Source organism: Mastigoproctus giganteus, chromosome 3 (genome assembly GCF_048544385.1).
Source record: "Mastigoproctus giganteus isolate SK-2022 chromosome 3, ASM4854438v1, whole genome shotgun sequence".
Lineage (NCBI taxonomy): Eukaryota > Metazoa > Arthropoda > Arachnida > Uropygi > Thelyphonidae > Mastigoproctus > Mastigoproctus giganteus.
The window spans coordinates 35352971-35378258 of record NC_143577.1 but is presented as its reverse complement, the minus strand read 5'-3'; the positions used below and the strand labels follow the sequence as shown (position 1 = coordinate 35378258).

The 25288-nt window shown below is 36.4% G+C and overlaps 1 protein-coding gene across 1 annotated transcript in view; it reads right to left on the bottom strand.

Moving 5' to 3' along the window:
- Positions 1-7802: 7802 nt before the first annotated feature.
- Positions 7803-25288, bottom strand: part of LOC150087861 (sushi, von Willebrand factor type A, EGF and pentraxin domain-containing protein 1-like) — a 50305-nt gene continuing 32819 nt past the window's right edge. Inside the window, exons 9-17 of the mRNA XM_090370475.1 lie at positions 24653-24847; positions 20280-20474; positions 19761-19967; positions 17966-18310; positions 16154-16423; positions 14118-14291; positions 11130-11267; positions 10736-10909; positions 7803-8499 (exon numbers count right to left, since the gene is read on the bottom strand). Of these exons, the coding sequence (XP_090226601.1) occupies positions 8300-8499; positions 10736-10909; positions 11130-11267; positions 14118-14291; positions 16154-16423; positions 17966-18310; positions 19761-19967; positions 20280-20474; positions 24653-24847 (1898 nt within the window). The 3' untranslated portion in view covers positions 7803-8299. The remainder of the gene's footprint in view (positions 8500-10735; positions 10910-11129; positions 11268-14117; positions 14292-16153; positions 16424-17965; positions 18311-19760; positions 19968-20279; positions 20475-24652; positions 24848-25288) is intronic.

Below are 25288 nucleotides of genomic sequence, written 5' to 3'. Positions count from 1 at the left end.
TTTCAGAAATGTTCGATATACATTCGTTAGATGGGATATATATCTCTGTGAATGAGATCCAATAAAAAGACTCCACCTGATATACCTAACTGCCAAAAATATCTTCCCAAAGGGTAAAATGCGTAATTAATGGAAATATGAGAAATCATGCAAATAGCAATCATGACAACCAAACATACATTTTGGACAATTCTGCTCTTCCTACGTTATGGCACCAGTATGGGAAGGCCCTTTTTGTGTCACCATGACAATGCACCGTGTCATACTGCACAGCATGTAGTGACTTGGTTTGAAGATATGGGCGTGCAAAATCTTCGTTGAACTCTCCAGAGTAAATTGATTCGAAGTCTACAATTTAGAAGGCAGTTTGTAATTAAGGACAAAGGTAGATGTGTGGATGCAAGGGGCATGAAATGCATAAGTTATCTTTGCTTGTTAAATGACGCAGAAAATCGTAGGGCGTTCATGCGCTATATAACTAATTAAAAATGACTGTTTTGTTGTAGTCAGAGACAAACAAATAGTTCAATTTTTCAATTTTAATATACACTCAGTGATCATCGAATTGTGACCACCCCATCTCTAATGGACTATGCCGCATATCTCACAATATAAAAAGCTTCGTAATTTGCATCTTGACTTGTAAGTCAACGTGATAAAGTAGCAGTTATGGAAAGTAATAAAGATATCACGGAGTTTAAAAAAGGCATGATTGTAGGATCTCGCACGTCGGGTGCGTCCATATCGGAAACTGCACGTCTTGTCTGTTCCTCGCGGCTTGGTTCACGGGTACAAAGAATAGCGTCAAACAACCTCCCACCGACAGAACTGTTGTAGTGTTTCGGAGCATCATCAGCTAAGGTCCCAAAAATCTTCGTTGAACTCTCCAGAGTAAATCGATTCGAAGTCTACAATTTAGAAGGCAGTTTGTAATTAAGGACAAAGGTAGATGTGTGCTATGTATATGCTGTTTGTAACTTGCGTATGTTCTGTGGTCGATTTTCTTTCTTTCGTGGACGAAAAACCCGAGTTTCCCGGAGAAAACACCATGCCCCCTTCTCTTGAGACTGAATAGTCAGCCACGTAATCCATGAGACTTGAACTCGGCTTTTTTTTCCATCCAGTGTGGGGAGGACGGCGATTATACCAACTGTGCTACCCACGAGGGCCCGACAGAACTTTAAAGAATTACGCAAGGTGAATGTTCATGGTGAGCGAAAGGCACAACGCGAGATACGACCTGAACAGCAGGTCACTGTGAGACAGTTGACATTGCAATATAATATGGGTAATGCAAGTGCAATATCCCAAATGACGATGCACTGCACACTCAGACGTATGGGGTTCCACAGCAGACGACTCAAGGAGACACCCTCTCCTCATCGCTGATCATCGTAAGACTGACACTGAAGAAACGAGTCCATGGATCCATCGTGCATGGGGCCCACTGTCCAGGCAGGTAGCAGTGGTTGCTTAATATGTAACACGTTTTGCTGGCTGGCAAGAACTAGGACCCTTCATGCTTATGGGCCAGCATTTTACTGTTGTTGTCTCCCGGAAGCTCTTAGGAGAGACTACCATGCGCACTCTGTCATCATCTGGCTCGCAGTGTGTACGAGTGGTTCGAAGAACACAGTGAAGGTATCAGCCATCTTAATTGGCCTCCAAATTTGCCTGACCTCAGTCCATTTGAACACTTGTGGGATGTTTTGGAATGGAAAGTGAGGTGTAAGCACACGCAACCGTTATCTATTCAGATACTGTGGAAAGCCTTGCAGGCAAATGGCTGCAGATCCCCACGGACGTGTTCAGACATCTAGTGGAGTCAATGCCTAGGAGAATAGCAGCTGCTATCCGTGCGAGCGGTGGACCAACACGGTATTAAGTAGGTGGTCATAACTCACCCATGGACTCGAACCACATTCCACTTACACGGGTGCGCTATTGATTTAAGACAAGCTGACGCAACCGCGCTGACCACGCACTTATATCAGGTCTAAATGTTAATATACTGAAATTGAGTGGAGAATCACAGTAAGAGGTTTTTCCACAATATTTTTGTTCTCTATATGATGGATTCGATGATAAAGCAATCAAAAGAATTCTGTAAAAAGAAAAAAAAATATATTAACCTTCTGAAATGCATTCATCTCAATCGGTCTTCCATGTCTGGAAATCAATTTGTGGAACTCCTTTCAGTGATGCTTTCCAATTGTTCTGATTGTCTTCGTATGATTGAAAACACGTTCCTTTCAAGAAGATTTTTTGGTTTAGCGAACGTGAAAAAATCGTATGGGGAAACGACTTGTCGATTCGGCGTTTCTTTCCTCATGCAATGTTTTTATCTTTTAAGAATCCAAAAGCTTTGGTCTTTTTTGCCAATGCAATTGCCAGGAATGTTCGAAAAGTGTAAAAAAATGTTTATGACTAATATATGTATTGAGTAAAGGACATTACACAGAATATTAATAGCTTATATATAAAAATGGAGGAAAATATGTTAGTACTACACTCACTAGTAAAAAAAATAGAACCTCTTTGCAATTGGCGTCAACAGATAATTAAACGTATGCAAATGTAAATTATCACAAGTTCCTTGGTATCAGAATAAAGACTGTACGCTTTTCTGGGGCATCTTACCTTGATCTTTCCGATCTTCAGAAAGGTGTTGTTGGAGCATGTTTAGCAAGAGCCAACAGAACTGTGAGGCAGGAGTTGAAGAAGCTAGGATTCGGTAGTCGTGTTCCCATATGAAAGCCCCTTCTTTTGGTAAAAAAAATCGAAATTGCGCTGGACTGCAGTGGTGCTGCCAACGGGAAGATTGAACCGTGGAACATAGTTGCATAATGTTAAGGGCCACTACGTTCAAGTGGAGAAAGATTGTGTAGTCTGACGAGTCTCGATTTAATCTTTTTTTGCACCAATGATAGTATGAAAGTTTTGAAACTGTTGACGCCATCTATGACTTTCTTGTGTCCATCACTCAAGCGGCTGGATGTGGTATGGGGTATATTTTGTTGAATCATACCATTAGAAGATCCTAATCGCCCCCCATGAAATTTTAAAATTGCAATCATCATCAAAATAACGAACGTATGCCATTAGAAGGGCGTTATGGTCAGTATCTGTGGGTTTACCAATCTGAATAGAAAATTTTCTCGTTTTTAGTTTGTCAACTAGCTGCTCTTCGATGTTAACTGACATCTCATCGATTCGTCTTCGAATTTATGAGATGTCTCTAATGCAGGTCATATAAATCTCAGAAACTGTATGAGCACTACCAGTTTCTGCAATGATTTCTGCAATTTTATAAGACGCAATCATTTATTTGTGGGTTATTCTTAAATAAGAATGTAACAATGTTACGTTGCTCAAAATTTTGTTTTAATTTTTTAAAATATTCGATATGTTTACCAATTTTATCAGGATGTTTCCTTTTTAAGTGATCTAAAAGTCCATGGTTTCATAGCCTCATTTGAAAAAGAACTATTACACACAAGACACATGGGCTATCTTGAGTCGAATGGGCTTTCAATAAAACCATAAGCTAGATATCCATCCACTCCCACAAAGAAAAAATAAATCAATACTAATTGTCGCTTAGAAAGTAAAAACAATAGACTGAAACACATTTCCTCATCCCATCCTCATATATTCACCAATGAAACAAAAGAATAAATAAATAAACCATGCCCACCACGCCGCCGCCGCCAAGGTCGCAGCTGTCGGAAAGGCACAAACGCCAAGGATTGCAGAGATTCAGAGAGGCATTACCTCTGAAAGCACTTAGGCATTTAATGCCTAAGTGCTTTCTCCTGGACTAGACCCATCAACAATGTTTCGTTTTTAACCCGGATTGTGATGGATTCTTTCAAGACGACAGCGTAACTGTCCAACTTGAAAAAATGGTATTTAATTGGTTCGAGAAACATTCTCAAGATTTCCAACATCCTGGCCACCTAATTGTTGTTGTCATTGTAGTAGGGTTTTAAGAACATCATGTGACTAAGACCCTTTTACTCCTTGTATACTGTTTGTATATTACGTGTTCTGAGGTCGATTTTCTGTTTGCTGGACGAAAAACTCGAGTTTCCGGGAGAAAAAGACCATGCTACCTTCACCTGAGACTGACTAACTCAGACACGTTGTAAAAGGCTCATAAAAATTCCTCCCATCATCGACGGGAGTCAAACTCAGGTCTTTTCCACCCGGTGTGGGGAGTACAGGATCCTACCAACTGTGCTATCCACGAGGGGCAAATTCATTCTTTAAATATGCATCCACTTGAGAATGTCTGGAATATGTTGGACAGGGCAGTTTGAGTCGCAATACAGCAGCTGACTAATATCCCGAAGGCATTAAAATTGTCTCTCTTGCAATCCAGAATGTATCTAAGTAATTCTAGATTGCACAATACTAGATTGCACTAGGGCAAAATCATGTTGAACCCAAGAATTAATACACCAAGGACTCTCGAAGCCTTATTAATTCTATTTATATTCTAAGAACTCCAAGACTGACGTCGGATAATTCGACGAATGTAATAAGTTTATAATTAAAGATAATTATTGCAGTCAGCGTGGAATTTTCAACGAAAGACACCCACATCAAAATATTCTAATTATACAGAACGAAACACGATGGCTGTAGTAATATGAGCTGCTCTTCTCTTGCTCTTTCTGCTTATACATCGGAGAAGATAATTATTTACGATTTAATGAATGTCGCTTCTAATGAGCAACTGATTTATCGCGGCAGTGAACAAATCACTGGTGGTAAGATTCATTATGAAATGTATATTAGGAAATTCTGTTTTTGACTAATACTAAAAATACGACTATGTTTACTGGATGTTAAAGGATAAACCCTGTAATGTACTTCTCTTTGTAGATGGGTCTTTCTCGAAATAGTTCAATACTCGTCGATAATCGAAAGTTTCCCTTTAAGTCAAAACTAGGTCGAGGACTATCATCTTCTTCAGATGCATATAATAATAAAAATAAATGGAACAGTTTCACTGTTTTACTTAAATTTATCAACTATATTGTCAAAATTAATCGGATGCCTGCATAATTCAAAGGATGAGCCAAAACTAATGATTGATAATAGAAACAAGGCAATTCGATCCATTCCTCCTTCAACACAGCGGTCAATTCAGCTGCTGATTGAGGGTGTGTTGTCCTGGTTCCAAAGGTGCTCAATGGGGTTAAGGTCCGACCTGTGGTGAATGTCATGATGAAGCACAAAAGGGCCCTTCTATGTCAACCCAAACAGACCATCAGATTGTAAAACTCTGAACCGTGATTCATTTCTCCATAACAGAACTTTTCAACGCAAATGTGAAGCAGTGCAACTCCCAGGGTATTTTCCATATGCTAATATCAGTTCCGATCATAGCAAATCATTTGATTATCACGATTATACTTATATCAGTCGAATTATTAATGCTATTGTGGAAAATCATTAGATTATTTCGATATATTCATGTCATTCGATTGTGGAAAATCATATAATCGATTATTCATTCGAATATGGCTAAACGAATTATCGATTACCGAAATATAATTCGATATAGTGGCTCAAAAGCTTGTCTCCGGGAACTGCCTCGCCCAGGCACCACCACCACCCGGCTAGACGGTGTGGCATTAATCACCACATTAGCCATCAATCATCCCATTATAAGAGTGATTAATGGCTTCTGGACGATTGCACGACCGTGGTTATCCATATTATGAACCATATCCTGCGCACTGATGCTGACGGACGTCTCAATCTTCTCACTGAGACGTGTGCTGCGACAATGTCGACCTGCGTTCCGAACGGATAATTCTTTTCAGGTCTCTCCTGTTGCGTTCCGTCAGTTTAAGAGGTTTTTGGGTCATTTCATTATGTGGTTCAATGATAAAGTTTTTTAAATATATTTTTCTTTAAAAATATTTATTTTTATAATAAACTTTCCTAAATATAAATTTGTTACTTATGCGCGGTGCAGTATCAATTTGTTTCGGAATGATTGTCTTACTCTGGAATGTTGATACAAAGAAATAAACTAACACCATAATTTTAAAGCACAAGAGGCAGTGCTCTTTATTGGTGCAAAAAGACAGATGCACAAGAATTCCTAAGTGTACAAAATACTGCTCACAACACTGGAAACCCAGTGCATTATATCTAACTATAAACACACACCCACACATAATTTCATGGACATTTCCATCAAATTCATGTCATCATTAAGATAAATAACACATTCTGTATAAGTGAGTTCTCTTGCATTCGACTTTTTTCCCTATTAAAACTCCAGTTTGGAATTTTGATAGAGAGAAAAAAAAAAAAAAAATCTGATGGCAAACTTCATGATTGAGTTTTACCATGAAAGGTATATTACTCTAACGGACCTGCCATGATCAATAAACATCACCTGATCATCACTTTGCTAATCATGATTAGTATGTGAACACTGCATCTAACTCTCCTAAGCTTAGAAAACGAAAAAGGAGTCAAAATCAATTTTATATTTTAGTAACATTAATACTCCATGTTTTTACTCCATAATACTCCATTGTTTAGTACTCCATTGAGCCTGCCATGATCAATAAACAACTCGTGATCAGATCACTTTTCTTATCACGATAAGTATGTGATCCTCCTATGCTTAGATAACCAAAAAAAAGGTGTGAAAATTAATTTTATATTTAGTAAGAGTAAATATTCCAATCCCTCTATATATTTAAATAAAATAAATTCAAATTTAATTTTCAAAAATGTTAATAATTTTTTTTGTTTAATACTCCATGTTTGTACTCATAATCCTCCATTGTTTAGTACTCCAATGCGCCTGCCATGATCAATAAACAACACGTGATTAGATCACTTTGTTAATCACGATCCTCCTTATGCTTAGAAAATCAAAAAAGGTGTGAAAATTAACTTTATATTTAGTAAGAGTAAATATTCTAATTTTGCTATATATTTAAATAAAATTAATTAAGATTTAACTTTTCAAAAAAAATTAATAATATTTTTTAAACATTTTAAACAGAATATAGCACAAACATCTAATACTAATCTCTTTCTGATCTAGGCATCGTGTGCAAAACTTTGACATTTTTAAATTATAAATATTTAAATTATTTTATTAGATTATTATTTATAAATAATTTTAAATATTATAAAAATATATAAAAAAATGAAATTATAAAAATAAAAAAATAAAATAAATAAAAATTATAGAATTTATAAAAATAGTATTTATCCTTACACATACTTTTTATATTGTGGAAAGGAAAATAATTTTATTATTTTCCCTTCACTTTTTATTTAAAATACGAGACACTAATAGCAGTGTCTCGTATTTTAAATAAATATTTTAAAATTCTAAAAAGTTTATATTTAAGTAACTGAAGTTTAATATTTCTATTTTTTAAAGAACTTTTGATGGTTTTGAATCTATGCCATGACGCATCCATGCTAGTCTTAGGGTTCGTTATTGAGTGGTTTTACCTAATAAAGTGGCCACTCAGTGTACATAACGTAAAAACAAATTCTAGATGCAACTTTAACGAAAATTAGGGGTAAGAGAAAGTTTCGAAAACAGAATGTTCATACCTAATCCGATAGATGGCAGCACTATTCACAACATATACCGTTTACGATAAATAGCGAAAAATGATTATTTACTTTGTATTAGGGACAGACACACTTGCCAAAAACTATGCCATAGAAGTCAGTATATACTTAATGCATATCACAAAATGATTATTGTATTTATAACACTATTCTCATATAAAATGAAGGCGTTTGTTGAACACTTTGAATCCAGGACTCGTATTAGCTTTTTAATTTAAAAACTGTTCTAGCAGAAGTGGAGAGATAAAAATCACTATCAAACGTCTTCCATCCCCTTCAGAGACAGAACATTATCCACTGAAACTGTGCTAAACTCAGTATTCCAGATATGTGGTAGGCGTCTTTCAAATGGCCTAGTCATCGACCGAGCTTCTTGGTTATTGGTTCATGGGTCCTTCAAGATAAGGCATTATAGTGGAATGCCCATGATGATCAGGCCCTTCACGATGGCTTTTCTACCAGGAAATGAAAAATGATAAACGTATCGTAGCTTATATGAAATTGTGACTATAAAAAGCCTAAGTTGTCTTTTTTTTTAAGTGTCGGTTCAACTCTGTTCTAACTCCAAGACACAGTCCTGTGATGGTAAGGCGTTCCAGCGTGAATTTCGTTCTGTGTTGTTTGTAGGAGTTCGTATTAAAGGCGAACAAGGCATCAAAAAGTTGAATTTTTATCCTTTCCGCATGGGATGGCATGTCGGCACTGTGCTGGACCATCGTCCACCATCTAAACACTGTAGGACTTTTCTTCCTTGCAGTTTAAACCCCTCCTTACAACGAAATTCGATGGTCTCACGGATGTTGTAGTAGAATTTTACAAGGGACATCGTAGAACTCCTTGTGGATCCTGGATATGGGCAAGTAGGAACCGCTGGAAGAAAATAACGAATTAGTAAATATATATTAGATGGAAAGAAAGAGTTTTCAGATGAATTCTTTTATAATTGTTTTCATTTAAACACTTTCTAAGGAACTAATAACATTAAAGAATTTTTTTATCATTTAGAACAGAGATAAGTAGATAAAAACAGATCTAATCGACATACAATATCCTGCCAAAATATTCGAAAAATACCTTATTCGTCGAAAACAGTTTAATTATAATTTTGATTGCAAAAATTTTAAGTCTTTAAAATACACTTTTTGGTTTTTATTATAAAAATCGTACATAAAGGATCAAAGAAATTGTAATTGGATTACCGCATATCTTGTTACCATCAATTGAATTTGGTATTCTACTGATGGTGTAGCTCTTCCGTATCTAGTGAACAGTAGCTTACTTTATGAATGTAAGACAATGTCTCGTTCTCCTGGATGAAAAACACAAGTTTCTGGGGGGAAAAATGCATGCTACCTTCGCCTGAGACCGGCTAACGCAACCAAGTTGTGAAAAAGATCCATAACAATTCCTGGCATCATTGATGGGATTCGAACTCAGGTCTTTTCCACTCGGTGGGTTAGAGGATGATGATTATACCAAACTGTGCTACATACGATGGATATTTTTCTGGGATTCAAAAGAGTGTTTGTTACAGAAGATGAACTTTGCCCATTTCTGAAGATTAAAGGTTGGAATTGAAGTATCATACTTGGAATTTGGGGACAACAGAGCATGCAGGGTTTGGAATTATTGTCATGCCTCCTATTCTCAAAAAAAATTAAATTTTCAGACAGGAAAGGCATGGCTGAACGATCAGAATAGAATTATTGTTTGTTAATAACTTATTGTTGTCTGGAATTATTGCGAATTAATGACTGGAAATGGGATGCTTGATCAGACGAATCTTGTTTCCAACTGCCATCCGGACGAACAGGACTATACAGACTGTCGAGTGAACAAGGTAATGGTCATGTTTGATTAGAATGCGGTTTACCTTCTGGTAGTCTGCGCAGGTAGAAAACCCAGAAGGGTTTTCTGATAGTCAGGTGAGTTGTCTGCCCTCCTGTGGTTTTTAAATTCGACCGATTTCACTCAACTGAAAATGTATGCGACGTTGCTGAATATGATGTTCGGTCCTTGAACCCATTACCAATACCCGAAACTGTGGGATGCAGTGTGGTCTGCATGGGTTACCATATCCATGACCACCATCCAGCAACTTGTGCGCCTGTTAAAGGCCTGTTAATGTATACGTGGTGCTTTCATAATCCTGATAGACATGTGACCACCCGGGTTAATACATCCATAGGTACGCCAGTTGATAGAGCTCTCTTCAGAGCATCTCAAACATTAACCTCGCTGCATGTTGCTGGTCACACGCTTGTACGGTTAAACTAAATCCATATACATATGTGGGTAAAGGATTTGAAGATTCAAGACCCTCAGCCACATATTATGACAGAGATCACACAGATCAAGAATCTGCTCGGCTTATTAAATCTATTTATATGTAAGGTCTATGTAATGCACAAGAAAGTCGGCAGTTGTTATAGCTTTAGTCTATGAGTTTCCCTTGTCCTCAGTTGCCTGGGACAGCATTTCATCCATTTTAGTAAGTGAATTATTTACATTAACTCACCAGGACACTGTACCTTCAGTTAATCTCTTAATCAATAGACTTTGAGGCTAAACCAGGCTGATTGTCAATGGACACTCGTCCGAATTTAGTTTTTACATAACAGCTAAACGTCATCAGTAACCCGTGTTGTTACTTTATCATCAGGAACTTCGTTTTGTTTGAGTGCAGCTCTTCTCTACTTTTACAGTGAAGCCTTGAGCATGGGCAGCAAGATTTTAGTGGCCTGTTGGAACTTTAACGTTTTCTGCTCCATTAATCAGTTTTATTGGCTTTTTAGTGAACATGCATCGTGACTCTATAAGATGTTCAATGTTTACCATCAGAAATCGACCAGGAAATGTGTTTAATACTGGCCACAAACATCATGGTTACCTTTCTGCAGTTACCTTGTGTGCGAGCTATAATTAGGACCAAAGATAGCCTTACTAGATATTGAATAAAGGTTTCTAATCCTTTGCCCAGTGAGTATATTAAGGGAAGTGCAACACAATGAATAATGTCTTAAGGGTCAGTTTCAGTTGGTTGAATGATTTAATTGGTTTCGATGATTGGCTGAATTATTTTCTAAACAATTAGACTATGACATACCTTGGCAAGTTGGTGTGGGTGAGGACCAGCCACCAGAAGGCAAACAGGATGCTTGTTCGCTACCAACAAGTCTTCGATTGTGCTCGCAAGAAAACACAACTTTCATTTTCATCTTTGTATTTGTCGTGCTTACATTAAGGCCTGGAAGTTTTGGAATTGGTGGACAGTGAACAGCTATTAAAGACAAGGATAAATATTTATTTCTTGATGACACAGCACATAGCAAAATATAGAGATAAGGATAATGAAGAAAGGCACAATAGATACTTCCTCAATCAGTACTAGAATCGATGAATAAGTTTATTTCACTGTAGAATTATATTAAGCTTACTTTGCACATAAATTGTTAGGACATGAATCCACCAAAAAAGCAATAACAGAAGAATGTGGTTACCTGCTACAACTATATCCACCGAATGCTTGTGATTCATTGGGGTCACGCAAGTGTATCTTCCAGAATCCTCAGCACGTGCGTGATAGATAGACAGCCTGTATTCCAACTGAGAATCTCGACCTGGTTCGTTCGTCCAACCTAGATCAACAGAAACAGCTTCAATTATCTGTCCGTATAAAAGGATATTTTCAATCTGCATAACTAGAAACAGACGAAAGAAGTAGTTTAAAATTGTTAAGAAAAAATGGACTGCAAGCAACATTTTCATCTAATATTTTGAGTATATTACAATAAACACCATATTTCTGTGTTGTTCAACCTTTTTGACTACGAGGACTCATGTCTAGATGGCCAAGGTAGATAGATGGACTGGTAGATGGCAAGCTAGATAGTCAATCATACTAATGGTCAATGTATATTGAGATAAATAAACTCGTAATTCATGTCATGATGCTATTTGAGGCTCGTTCCAAATACCTCTTCACGTCAAGGATAGTAAGAGAGCATCGACTACACCTTCTTCATCCAAATAAATCCAGATATCAGAGATATTAGAGGTTGGGGAAGACTGGGCATGACTTCAAATTCAGAAACAGATAGCAGTTGTACAAAAAGGCATTTTAAACTATTATGCTCTAAATTTAAAGACTTGAGCCATCATATCGGGGATGGTAATGAGTCCATAGTTTCAATGATTATCTACACACTGTATTTCGTTGGCAGGCTCCAAACAAATTTTTGATAAGAAGAAGACTATTTAGCATTAGCAAGGCAGAATGATGTAAGGAAGCAAACGTTTTCTGTATATTCATGCAATTTCTATTCTCATAAGATGATCATCGAGTTCTACATTAAAATTAGTCAGATTCACTGTCACCACCACACTGGAAGGCAACTCATTCCAATGTTCAACAACCCGCTACCCATAGGTGAACTTCATGAAATCCAAACTTCTGTTATTCCCTAAGATTTTATATTTGAGGGTGAACAGACATTCTTCATTCATTTTACTCAACCCTTTCGGGGCTATACACATCACACTGAGATCTTCCCTTAGATATGTAGTCCTCAAACTTCCCACACCCACACCTTCTAGGCCATTTTTCATATATGTTTTCTCATCAACAATCTATTCGCCCTTTTCTGAACCCTCCCCAGAAATTCTATATCTTTCTTTTAAGTGCGGTCACCACACTAGAATCAAATATCCCAAATGCGATGTAACCATCCCCTTATAATGAGGGATAATGAAGGCCTTCTCCTTAACAAAGGTCCTGTAAATCATAGATCATGTGCCTTCACAGCTGCCTGCTTATAATGCTTGGAAATTTGCAAATCAGGTTGAACCATAACACATGTATTTTTCACCTTGAACCACTTTTCTCTTCTCTATATATAGAACTTTACATATAGAAGCAGTAAATTTTAGTTGTCATTTTTCGGACCACATGGGATGATCTGCGAGATTTCTTTTCTTGTCTTCCTTGGTGGGATTACTGTTTCAAATCTTCTGATGTTAACGTTTGCTCAGATCGTGTCAATGAAATTATTCTTGGAGGAATGGAATCCTTTATTCCACACTCCACCTTAGAAGCTCGTCCTTTTTCTAAACCTTGGTTTTCCAATAAACGTTCTAAGGCTATTCAAGAGAAGAATATTGCATATCTTAACCGGCTTGTTTCCAAATCTCCACGTTCATTTTATGCCTACACCAAAGATCTCAGCAATTGTAAAGTAGTAATTAATCAGTCCAAACTAGATTTCGAACAGGCTAAGAGTAGAAAACTTGCTTCTTGTACAAATGGTAGCCGAGAATTCTAGTCCCTTGCCAAAACTATTGGCTGCAAATTTTGCCCATCTCTGCTTCCACCTCTATCCAAACCAGATGATTCTATTGCCACAACAAAAGCTAAAGCTGACCTGGTAGAATCCTACTTTTCTTCCAACTCGTGTATTGATGATCTTGGTAAACTAAGTCTCGCCATCCCCATTACGTCTCCTTCAATGCCTCTTGGGGGTCCTCTGTCACAAGAATATCAGAAGGAGACATGTCAGAAGGATGACGAATCTTGATGCTAAGAAAGCTCCAGGTCTTGATGGTATTTTTCCACTTGTTCTCAAAACATGTGTACCTGAACTTACTCCTGTTCTGTGTCGCCTTTTTTCACTTTTTTATTTCAAAAGGTGTTTTTCCTTTGCATTGGAATAGAACCTAAAAAGGGTGATAAATCCCTCCCATCCAATTATTGTTCCATTCTTTCATTTTCTCAACCTTCAACCCATGCACAATACTAAGTACTATAGGTCTAATACCTCTTCTGTTTGGGGTTTTCATAAAACAAAAAAAGACAGCTCTTCGGTGGACCTAATATAACAGTCTTTTCAAACTGTTTGACAAGAAATTGTTTAGAAGCACGTGAACTGTGACTTGGTAGCGATAAAGAACATTGTATACAGAACAGCAAAGAATGCCTTTTCAAGTTGTAGATGACTTCACTGCACTCACTGGCCAAAAATGAAGAAACCATTATGGATTCCACTATGTGTCTGACGGAGTCTAGCTCCAGATTTGACCGTTCTTCCATCAGGATATTTATCCTGATGGAAGAATGGTCAAATATATTCTTCAACGTATTCTTCCATCAGGATAAATATCCTAACGGAAGAATGGTACACGCCACATTTTCACCTACCATCGGTAGAAAAATGTGTAAATCCAGACTAGTCAGACCACATGATCTTTTTCTACCGTTTCAGTTCAGTCTTAGCTTTATGGCAACACTCCAGGCGAATCTTTCAATTTTTTTTATAGGAAAGAAGTGGCTTTAATATATGCACACGCTACCAAATCCCAGATCCTCCAACTCCCACAGCATAGATCAATAGTAAAGGGGTCTTTTTTGCCATAATTTAATTATCTGTTGATGCCAATTGCAAAATGTTAATAAAACAAGAAATGGTAAGAAGAGTGGTCTATTATGGCTTTACCTTCTGTATATTTTCCGTTATCGTGGCTCACTTCCCAATGAGGTGTTCCATATTTCCTTATCCACAAACATTCCAGATGGAGGACGGTTCCTGGATACACAATAAGTTTTCCTTCATTGCTCTGGGCAATTTCTCCGATCTGATGGCGAAATAGGATAGTTGGTGCCTTTTCCACTGAAACAGAAATGAGATCGATATGATTTGTGCCAAATGATTGAAAATAGGTATTCAACGTTCCCATGAATAAACACCAATTATTATCAGAATTCTCTCTTTCTCTGCTAACAGTTTAAATTAAATTTAATCTGGTTTCAACATGCAGGCAGTTAGGAGATGTGCATTGGAATAGAATCTAATAGTTTACTAAATATATAAATCACGAATTATTACTATTTTATTATTATATTAATCGCGGAAGAAACGTGAAATAGGTGTTATCTTTCAAATTTATTAAAATCCAGGAGTAAATAAGTAAAATGCATTACAAAAATGTTGATCGTATACTACAAGGTGCGGCTAAAAAACGAAAAATATTTTTAAAATCATTTATTATTTTAAATAAAATAATTTCAATGTTCATCCCCTTCAAAGTACTCTCCAGCCGCGTATGCAGCGCTCCATTCGCGATTTCCAGGATCTAAAATAGCAGCGGAAGTCCTCGGAAGATACCGCCTTTAGTTGCTACATTGGTTTCTTCTGAATGTCTGCTAAGTTCTGAAATCGTTTTCCTTTGCAGTAATTTTTCTGTTCTCGAAAATTAAAATTTTCGGGAACAGAAAAAAGTCGCACCGCGCTAGATCTGAAGAATAAGGCTGGTGCTCCAATTGTGATCTTGTTTTTCGTTAAAAACTCTCCCACTGCGACAGAGGAATTACACGGCGCATTGTCACGACGAAAAACCACTTGTCAGAATTGTCCTTACTGTTTCTTTGTCAATTATTGTACTATGCGTTCCCGGCAACTCCACAACCTACTTACAATGCTGTACCACTGAACAATGTTGATGTATAATTATCTCAGATTCTCTCGTAGAGAGCCAATTCGTTCTCAATGTAATGTCCATATCACAATGCAATACCATGAAGGTATCTTACACTATAAAGTCCTAACATGACGTTGTGATAATCTCCAAGGTTCCAACTGACACTTGTAGGCCCACCATGAAACTTCAAAATGAGTAGAAGTTCAATCCAGGAAGTATATGTCTAAAACAGGAATTGTGGTCACAACGAAGAAGTCAACTTTTCCTCAATCCTGAAGAGTCCCAACAGAACAGCAGTTAACATTAAAGGAGAATACCTCAATAAATTTCCACGTACAGTCCCTGGAACCGCAATAACACCAGAACATCATAGACCATCCATCGAGGAAGCAACCACAATGCAATCCAATAAGCACATCGCGGTGGTCTAACCCTCCATTGGAGCCCCAATTTCTCCGATACAAGCCTGCCCTAAAAGCGTCAGAGGTCTCCTCAACAACTGCTCTGAATCACCTGTTGGTGGAAGATGCATCTGGAGATTGTATCTTTTCAAGCCCTTTTTAGCTATTATTCAGTATCTGGTTCATGTTCCCCCAATTGCAGCGATATTCTCTTTTTTTCTGAATAGTTGGACAGCAAAATTTCGAAGTGCATAAAAAGCTTCTTTTCTGGATGTCAACAGTTGTTGACATCCAGGAATAAGGGAGTGGATCCAGGAATAAGGGATTAGGGGCTTCTTCAATTAATTCTTCCCTCAAGTAATTTTTATGGGTCTTTTTCACAAAGTGGCTGAGTTAGGCGGTCTCAGGTGGAGGTAGCATATTTTTCCTCCAGGAAATTCTGGTTTTTCGTCCAGAAAAGAAAAAATCAACCTCAGAACACACGCAATTTACAAACAATATACAAGGAGCAATATGTCCTTAGTCGCTGATGCCCTATTACAACAGCAACAGCACCGTATTTAGTTTTCAGTCGGGTTTCCTGCTCGTGTATGTTTTTTGTTTCTTAATCCACTCTCCACTACATATATAAATGAGAAAATATACAAACTTACAGGCGTAATCGTTTTCTTGAGATAGTCCAAAGCAAGATGGCCTGGTGCCTTCCCATTGTCCGTACACACATCTCATTTTGTTACTGCCAATGAACTCATACTTTCCAATATCACGACATCGGAACACGAGTTCGGTACCAGGTGGGAATTCCGTATTATCTCGAGCAATCTTGCGATCGCCACGAAAGGCTACAACGTTAGGATGAGGTTGAGTGAAAGTGCAAGATTTGTTCTTTGTCTGGTCGTTTGGTGCAGACTGGTTGTTCGTATCTGAAAGGAAATGGTTGGAAAGGACATTGAGAATTTCTAGCACTCTTTATTGCGTTAAAGTTTTCTAAATTCAAATTAAATAGGAAATAATATCTTAAATTGTAGTAAAACAATTTTCCTTCTATTAATTCCAGTCCAAACATCGCTCCCAATAACTAGTTTTAGTATTAATTTTATAATTTTGTTCATTATCAGTAATTCAGAAGTACAGGCCCTTGCTCAATCTACAAGAAATACAATGCCAAAGATTCTGGAGTGATAGATTGTTGTTGTTGTTGTTGTAGGATTATCATTTACCCATGACAACCATGCTACCTTCCGCTGAGACCGATTAACTCAGCCACGCTGGGAAAAAGGCCCATAAAAATTCCTCACGTCATCGAGGGCACTCGAACTCAGGTCTTTTCCCCCTGGTGTGGGGAGGTCGGCAATCCTACCATCTGTGCTACCAACCAGGGATTGGAGCGACAGATGACAACCTTCATCTGTGATGATGGCATGTAGACGATGCCATCATGCCCCGGAAACAATCCACCATAGGTGTCGTCCACACACCTGGTGGAAAAGACTTGAGTTCGAGTCCCGTTGGTAACGTGAGGAATTTTTACGGGGCCTTTTTCACAATGTGGCTCAGTTAGTCGGTCTCAGGCGAGGGTGTCATGATTTTTTCTCCCGGACACTCGGGTTTTTCATCCAGCAAACAGAAAATCGGCCTCAAAACACACGAAATTTACAGACAGAATACAAGGAGCAATATGGTCTTAGTTGCTGATGCGTCTAAAGCCCACTACAACAAGAAAAGGAAGAATAAGAAAAAATAAATAAATAAAAATCGAATGAATGACCATTAACATAAAGATTGAATATAAAACGAAAATTCTTAGTAATCGATTTTCCAAAGAAATACTCAAAGTTGGAATGAATAAATAAGGTAACCTTTGAGAAATAAGGTGCAATACTTCTATCTAAAAAGCTTTCAAATCATGTGTGTGAGGAAAATACATGTTACTCTGCGCCAGATCAATGTGTTGAATGCATCAATAAGAACACGTGCAAATTACTTTGATCAAATATTTGGATTCTCGGACAAGCAAGTATAAACAGGATGCGAACATTTGGTGACTGCAGTTCGAGAAGCAATTCAGTGGAAGCTGATATCTCTGTAGAGGCTTATCATAAAGGAGCTTATTTCGTTTCTTTATGATGAGGCGCATTCGATTACACTTCTGTAAACAAAACTGCAAGAAAGAGCAGATAGAAAAGAGTGAAGACTGTTTTCTATTCAAGAAAAGTTCGCATCTTAAACACAAAGAATAGCAAAAACTGGCTGCGAATACCAAAAGGTGGAAAAACGAAAAAAAAGATCAATATCACTGAGATGCTAGAAAGGAAACAGCGAAGGAGACTTTAGATATATGGTTTGGACTAAGTTTCACCCTAATTATTTACATTCCAGCCTTATGGAACCCAATATTTGCTTGTGCTCAGTATTATTAAATTATTAAAGATTAACATCTCAAACTTTTATCATTGAAATCTTACCACAAAAATGAGGTCGTCCAACCCAAACACCATCTTGGCAAACAATTTTCCAGGTGGTTTTCTTACCAGTAAAAGCTGCTAGACAACGAAAGAGAACTTCAGTGGCATGTGGAAAGTATCGATTCTCTTGACCAGTTGGTAGTTTCTCCCTTCTGGTGTAGTCAACCACCTCTTCTGCTTGTATAGGACTTGGTGGTACAATTCTACTACCACGATATAGCAGCGTATTGTGAAGTCTTTCTGGTAAACTACAAGGCCTTTGAATACCACTCATTACCATTTCCGTGACAGAAATCTTAGGTTCTGAGGTCTCTTTCTTCTTAGAGATACGGACGGAAGCGCCACCTACAGGATAATGCATGATATAACCTTTTGAAAATCTATCGGGAATTTTAAAATTTATTAAGTTAAAAGTAAAATTATGAAATCAAATTATTAAGCCAATTAAAAGAAAGATCAACACAAGTACAGACTTGTCAAAGATGCAAACGTAATATATAATCAAAAATCAAAATGAATTTAAAAATAGCTTATTAATGGAAAATTTAAAAACTAAAGTTTTCGTAATTTGTTTAAAAACATTTATATATATAAAAAAAATTACTATGTAAAATTTTATAAAAGAGACTACATAAGATATTTGTATCTACATTCAAAAAACACTAAAACTAGCTGAGATTAAAGATTTAAATATAGAAATGCTTAAAAAAGTTTTAAATACATTTTTATAGTTTTTAAATTTATTTCTTTTAATTAAAGATTTGCCTACACTTTGATTTTCTCTGAGCGAGAGATTTAGGCTTGTGATCGTCTTGGGAATTATCATTTATGTAACATTTAACATCTGTTTGACACTTAAATTTTTAAGTCTTTAGAGTCATAAAGGAAGAAGTAAATAAATGGGCAAAAATTTATTGCCTATAATCTACCACAATGGTATGGAAGCGCCAGTTCTTTCTCATTAAATGCCAATTTTATACGCGTATCCTAGCAACAATTTCATAATTATGATAGCTGCATCTAACATCCTCCTGGAAAAGATGTATGAGTGGTATAACAGCAAATGACTTTGTCAGCTTATTGGATTTAATCTTACGTTGTGTGCTCTGTCTCTATTGCTCCTAAAACAAAAGGAAAAAAATGATGATCCCACGTATAAGATAAAAAAAAAAAAAGAATGTTTCAAGAAGAAATATTCCTAAGATCTTTTAGGCGTTCTCGGTAAGTCTTTGATTGTAAAATACTCCATAAAATTTATTTTGTGATAGAGGCAACTTTATGAACAAAAAGAGACTGGCAATAAAAATTTATCACAAAATTGAAGAAAGATAATGCCCTAATAATAATTTTATAACATTATAACGCTGAAAAATTGTATTTTATCGTAATTTATAATGAAATTTAATGGAAAACAAAAAAATAATAAAGAAAACGACAAAAAAGTTTTAAAAATTTCCATGAAAATTTTAAGTTTATTAAAATTCAAATAACACCCTTTTTGACAATAGTATACAGCGCGCATGCGCTGTATACTCTTCTAAAACTCTTAAGATGGCTTTTATTTATTGATTTATCGTATAATTTTGATATCATTTATATTTATCATTTATTAATTGTTTCGTTTCTTGTATACTGCAGATCGGACTCGTCTCTTAAGCCAATTATTCTTAAACATTTTATTTGTAATAACCGATTAATATTTAAATAAAATAATTCTAAAATGTTAAAACATTTAACATTAACTACAACCTAATTAATTATACAAGTATGCTGTAAATAGAAAAAGGGAATTTGCCTGATGGCTGGGATGATGAAAGAGTTCTCACACAACTTGGAGACTCTGGCAAGAATTTTCCTCGGACACATAAGACAGGTTCCACAATGGCTTTTGAAAAATTTGGAGTACAGTCATAACCAATTCTGGACCCATGAGAGACTGTTAATCCAGATCGGTATCCTTCTGTGTAGAAGCCATTTGATATCTCAGGTAAACGACAAGGTCCTGATGAAAGAAAATCAAACAAATAATTATCCATCCTTCAAGAGAATATTGAACCACCTATTAACACGTTGTCAGTCATATAAATAATCTTGTAAGATAATGCAATTGAACAAATATTAATAAAATGAAGTATTAATTATTATATATTTATTTAATTAATGAATAATTAGCTAATTGACTATAATCATTAATACGATATATTAGTTACTAATAAAATTAATGCATTGAGTTCCTCAATCCATTTTAAATTCAGTCTATCATTATTTATTTAATTCAATATCGAACAGAATATATAACTTCAGATTTATCTACCTGGTACACACTCTGGCATTTTGTTTACTGCCCACTCGCCATACCAACATCTTAGAGATTCTGGTCCCATTAATTGAAATCCACGTTGGCAACTTAAAGTTACTACTTCTCCATGAAGGATGGCGCTACGGTCGTTGACAGTCTCGTGAAAATAGTAATAAATGCCATTGGAGGTTACGGGTACCTGACAGGGAGCTATGGAAAATTAGAACAGACTCGAATAATGACAGAAAACTCAACACCTATTCATTCAAAATATTCAAATTATTCAAAATATTTTTGTATAGTTTATGATAAACAGTCCAAGAAGCGCTTAAGTTTTAAAGTCGTTTATCTAATTGCATAAATACACCAAAATTTTAAATAAATATTAGAATGTGAAAAAAATAAAAAAATGGTAAAAATTTACAGTTCAAAGCATTTTTATTTTAAAGTCCTCTGACAGATTTTTCAATTAAATGGTGACAAATGTAGCATCACAGGCCAAGGGTGTATAGATTTTTTAAGGAGCCCTGCATTAATACACCTACCATAGAGCTTCATTTATGGAGAAAACACTGAGGTTTATGTAAATTGAAAATGCAAATACTCCACCTGCAATCAATAAGATGTTTATCATTCATTAAAACTACCTTTTCACATGCCATGCCACAGATTATCTGCTGAGGGTTCTGGATCTGGAGGGGTCTTGTCGGGGAAAAATTAAACTGGTTTTCCCACTCAACATTTCGCCAAGTGGCGTAAAAAAAGAGTTCCGCGGACCAACAGGACCGAGGCGGTCCTTAGGGGGATACGATGAGTTTCTTGCCTCCGACTGAAAAGGGTTCTGAATTCCAAGTGAGCGAGGCTTAGTCCCTCAAAGGAGAATGGAATGGACCAAACTTTAATTCTTGCATGGTGTCCCTGAAGTCTAGGATCGGCCTTGAACAAGATAGTCATGGTGGAAAAAACGGACAGCAGGGCAATGTGGTACAATCCAGAGCACTTTGTAGCAGGTCTATTCGACAAACTCTCCACCGGATGGGATACCCCATTCTATAGCAGCCCGACTCAATATTGGGTAGGTGGTTCCATTTAAATGTCCTTTCAACGTACAGTAATTATCTACGCTATGGTCGAAGACAATTTATCATGGTCAATTTTCATTACATAGATTGTTATTCTACACCATCAAAGAGGAATTGAAAATTAGGCTAGCTGTCAAAATTATTACTTAAAATCTGCTTGTAAATTGGTGATTCAGTTTATCTTCAACAATTTCTAGTAGTGTACTGACTCACCAAAGAACATTTTTATGCAGAGTAGGTTTTATTTCCCTTCTTGTTTATGGATAATTGTAATTCCTTTGTTTTCAAATATTTTATTCTTTAAAGTACACCTTATTTGTGCCTAAGTTATTTATAAACAAAAGATAAATGTATTTAGTTTATTAATTTTTCTTTCGAAGATTCTAAAATAAAGTTTGTCTTTCTTGATTTAAAATTGCTGCTACTTTTCCAAAAGAAACTTGTACATAATTGGTGCAACGTTATCACACGAAATAATATTCATCATTAAAAAATACCACAATAAGATATGCATGATTTTTTGAGGTGACAAATTAAATTGGAATTTTCTTTTCCAGAAACCAATAATAGGATATGCAAAACAGGCGAGCTGTTCCATTACATCCAAAGATCTTTTAAATTGGTCACACACCGAAATTGCTTGTAATGCAAATTAGAGGCACTGTTTGATACATAACGAAACTTGGCACGGTTCTCTGGACTACTATAAATCCATTAATATTACGAAAACAAAGCCAACAGAGGATAGAAATGGGATTCCATGTCTTAAATTACTGCAGAAATTCTGTGGTTACTTGGCATTTAGTTCTTTCTTCACATACCGCTTTGGAAGTATTCCTTTAACACTTATGAATATTTTATACAGCATCCATGAACGTAAATAAATAATTTGGTCAGTTATAAGATGGTTGATATGTTATTCTTTTTCTTTGCTTGTTGATATGTTGTTTGAATTTCCCCTCTCCTCTAGACTACTAAGAAAAATTAAAACAATTAAATCGGAAATTCCAAGCACTATCTACCAATTCAAACAGAACCTTTGAATACGCTCACCTGTATTCAAATTATGGATAAAGGTGCACGCAAGAGTGGAAGACGAAGACTCAATAACCAAAAAATTAGAAACCTTTTGCAATTGGCGCTAACAGATAATTAAACATACGGTGTGTAAATGTGGGTTGTCACATGGTTGATCATGAGTTCCCTCGTATAAGATAAATGCTGTACACTTTCCTGGGGCTTCTTATTCAATCCGATCATGGGAAAGACAGGTGATCTTTCTGAGCACGTTGCAACACGTTTAGCAAAAAAAAAAGAAGTAAATCAGCGGCGTGTAGAAAGCAACCATCTCATAACTGCACAGTGAGTGGAAGACGAAAGTATAATGCAGCTCTAAAAGCAAGAAAGTGGCAGATAGTCGATACTTCAAGCACGAGACCTCAATAATTTAAAGCGAATTGCGCTTCAGAATAGAAAGTCCAGTGTGCAGCATGTGACTGAAAAATTCAATTTAGGAGAGAAAGCCATTTAAAACAGAACTAGGCGAAAGCAGTTAAAAAACCTATACCAAAGCTGCTTCTTTCTCTTAAAAAATCGAACGATTCGACTGGAGTGGAGCGTCAAGACTGGTCTGTGAACATTAGCAAAAAGATCGTGTGATCTTACGAGTCTCGATTTACACTTTTGTGTACCATTTGGTAGGGCGAAAGCACGGCACTCATGAAGTCGTGCATCCAGACTGTCTGGTGTCCACCACTCCAACGGTTGAAGGTGGTATCACGGTATCGGGTATATTCTGTTGGTAAGAACGTGGGTTCGCTCATGCCCTTAGAAGGTCGTGTTACCTCCAATGGATTCTTTCAAGACGACAACAACTATCCGTGAGAAAATCTCATCTGAATGGCTCGAAGAACACTCCCAAGATCTCCAACATCTACTCTGGCCACCTAATTCTCCAGATTTGAATGTTTGGTATATGTTGGAAAGAGCAGTTCGGCTTCACGGTTCTATACCGACCACAATACAGCAGCTGACTAAATCCTGATAGAAGAACAGTCAAATTTGGAGCTAGATTCCTTCAGACACCTAGTGGAATCCACGCCACGACATATACGGCCTGTAATTCGGGTAAAAGGTGATCCTACTAGATAGTTAATAAACGTTTCTAATTTTATGGCCAGTGAGTATAGTTTTCATATTTCAGAAATGACATGAACCCAGAAATACACACACGTAACTAATCACAACACCACATATTTCTGTACCAAATTTCATTGACTGTTATTAATTTCTGCGTAAACATTCATTATCCTGAAAAAGTATTCATTGGACACAATATTAGGAAACATACTTGTTCTTCTTTTGCAATTGTCGATTCTTGGCGATGTTCGGTGCCTCTCCATTGCCGACATAAAGTGATCCTCACGAAGAGCATTAAAATACAGCAAAACAAACACAGTTTGAAAAGGGATGTGGACTACGTGAAATTACTCCCAGAAGAGGGCATCATTTACTATGTTTTGACCAAGGAGACAATGATTTTAGCACATTTCATAATTATTACCATTAATCAATTAAACCCAATAATTCTAGCTAAATCACAAGTGTATTATTTGCTACATTCAATTATTTATCTTTACAACGTACCAATATAATACCATTTTTTTTCCTAATAAAAAATTTATCGTTTGTTCTTGGTTAGAAAAAAACGTATCTTTTTTAGTATCCAGCTAATGTTGTTAACAGGGAGCTCACGACCATAAAAGCTTATCAGAGAGTACTTGAAATAGCGAGAAAATCAATAGAAGCCATTCTAGTGTTAGTCTAGTGTATTGGTATAATGGACTGCCTAGAGACTCATGGGTTTTCCAGCTGAAATAAACAAATAATTATCCTCATTTATTCTAAATTACCCAGAGTATACACTGTACATCGAAAACAACCCTTATTCGGACACGTTTACTACAATAAGAAAAGTTTATTTAATATAATAAACACAATAATCCCCTCTGCTACCATAAACATCCTTTTCACATTAGAGAAGCCATGTAAGGCTTCTCTAATGTGATCAAAGCATAACAAATATTTGCCCAAATTTTTAATTTTATTTTATTTCTTATAAATGTTTTTCTGATGAAAGTTTATATAATTTTCTCCAGAAAAGATATTTTTTCTTATGGTATTCTTAGAAAAAATTCGGTTGGAATAAAATCTGTGCTTGCAGGGCCCTCTGATCGAAGCTGAAAGCAAACAAGTTTTATAATCATCACGGTTGATAACACAGACATACGTACGTAATCAACGTACACGTGACACACTCTGGTTCCCGGGGTTTCCATCTTCCACGCATGCACCGGGCAGTCCGGTTGCCAATGTTCAGCGTGTAGCCTCGACCGCAGATCACTTTCATTACGCTGCCATGTGGAACTCTGCCTTTGCCTTTGCCCATTTTGATTACATCTACGTCCATCCAGGGTACTTGGACGAGGGGTTTGCACGATTCTGAAACGAGAATTTAAATCATCTAATTTCAAAAATTAAATATGGAATATTTATTTAATTTTATATAAAATATTGCTATACGTTTTAATTAAACATTTATTATATATTAAATATTTACTTCATTTTCTGGTTTGAACATTTTATTCAATATTTATTTTTGCGACTTATAATTTTAATTAGGGTATAAATTTGAATAATATAATTGGATATCGGGGTGTCCGCATTTTTTGGTAAGGTAGTGTGCATATTGTGACTGGCTACGGAACGAGCTTTTTTCATAAATAAAAAGGGATGCAAGCAGAGGGGGTTGTTGTTGAAGAATGCCTGAACATAACTCCCAAAGTTGAATATCTGAATATTTGTTTAATTTAAAAAGAGAGAGGTTGAAACATATACACTCATGAGCCAAAATATTAGGACCATCAACCTAATAGAGTGTTG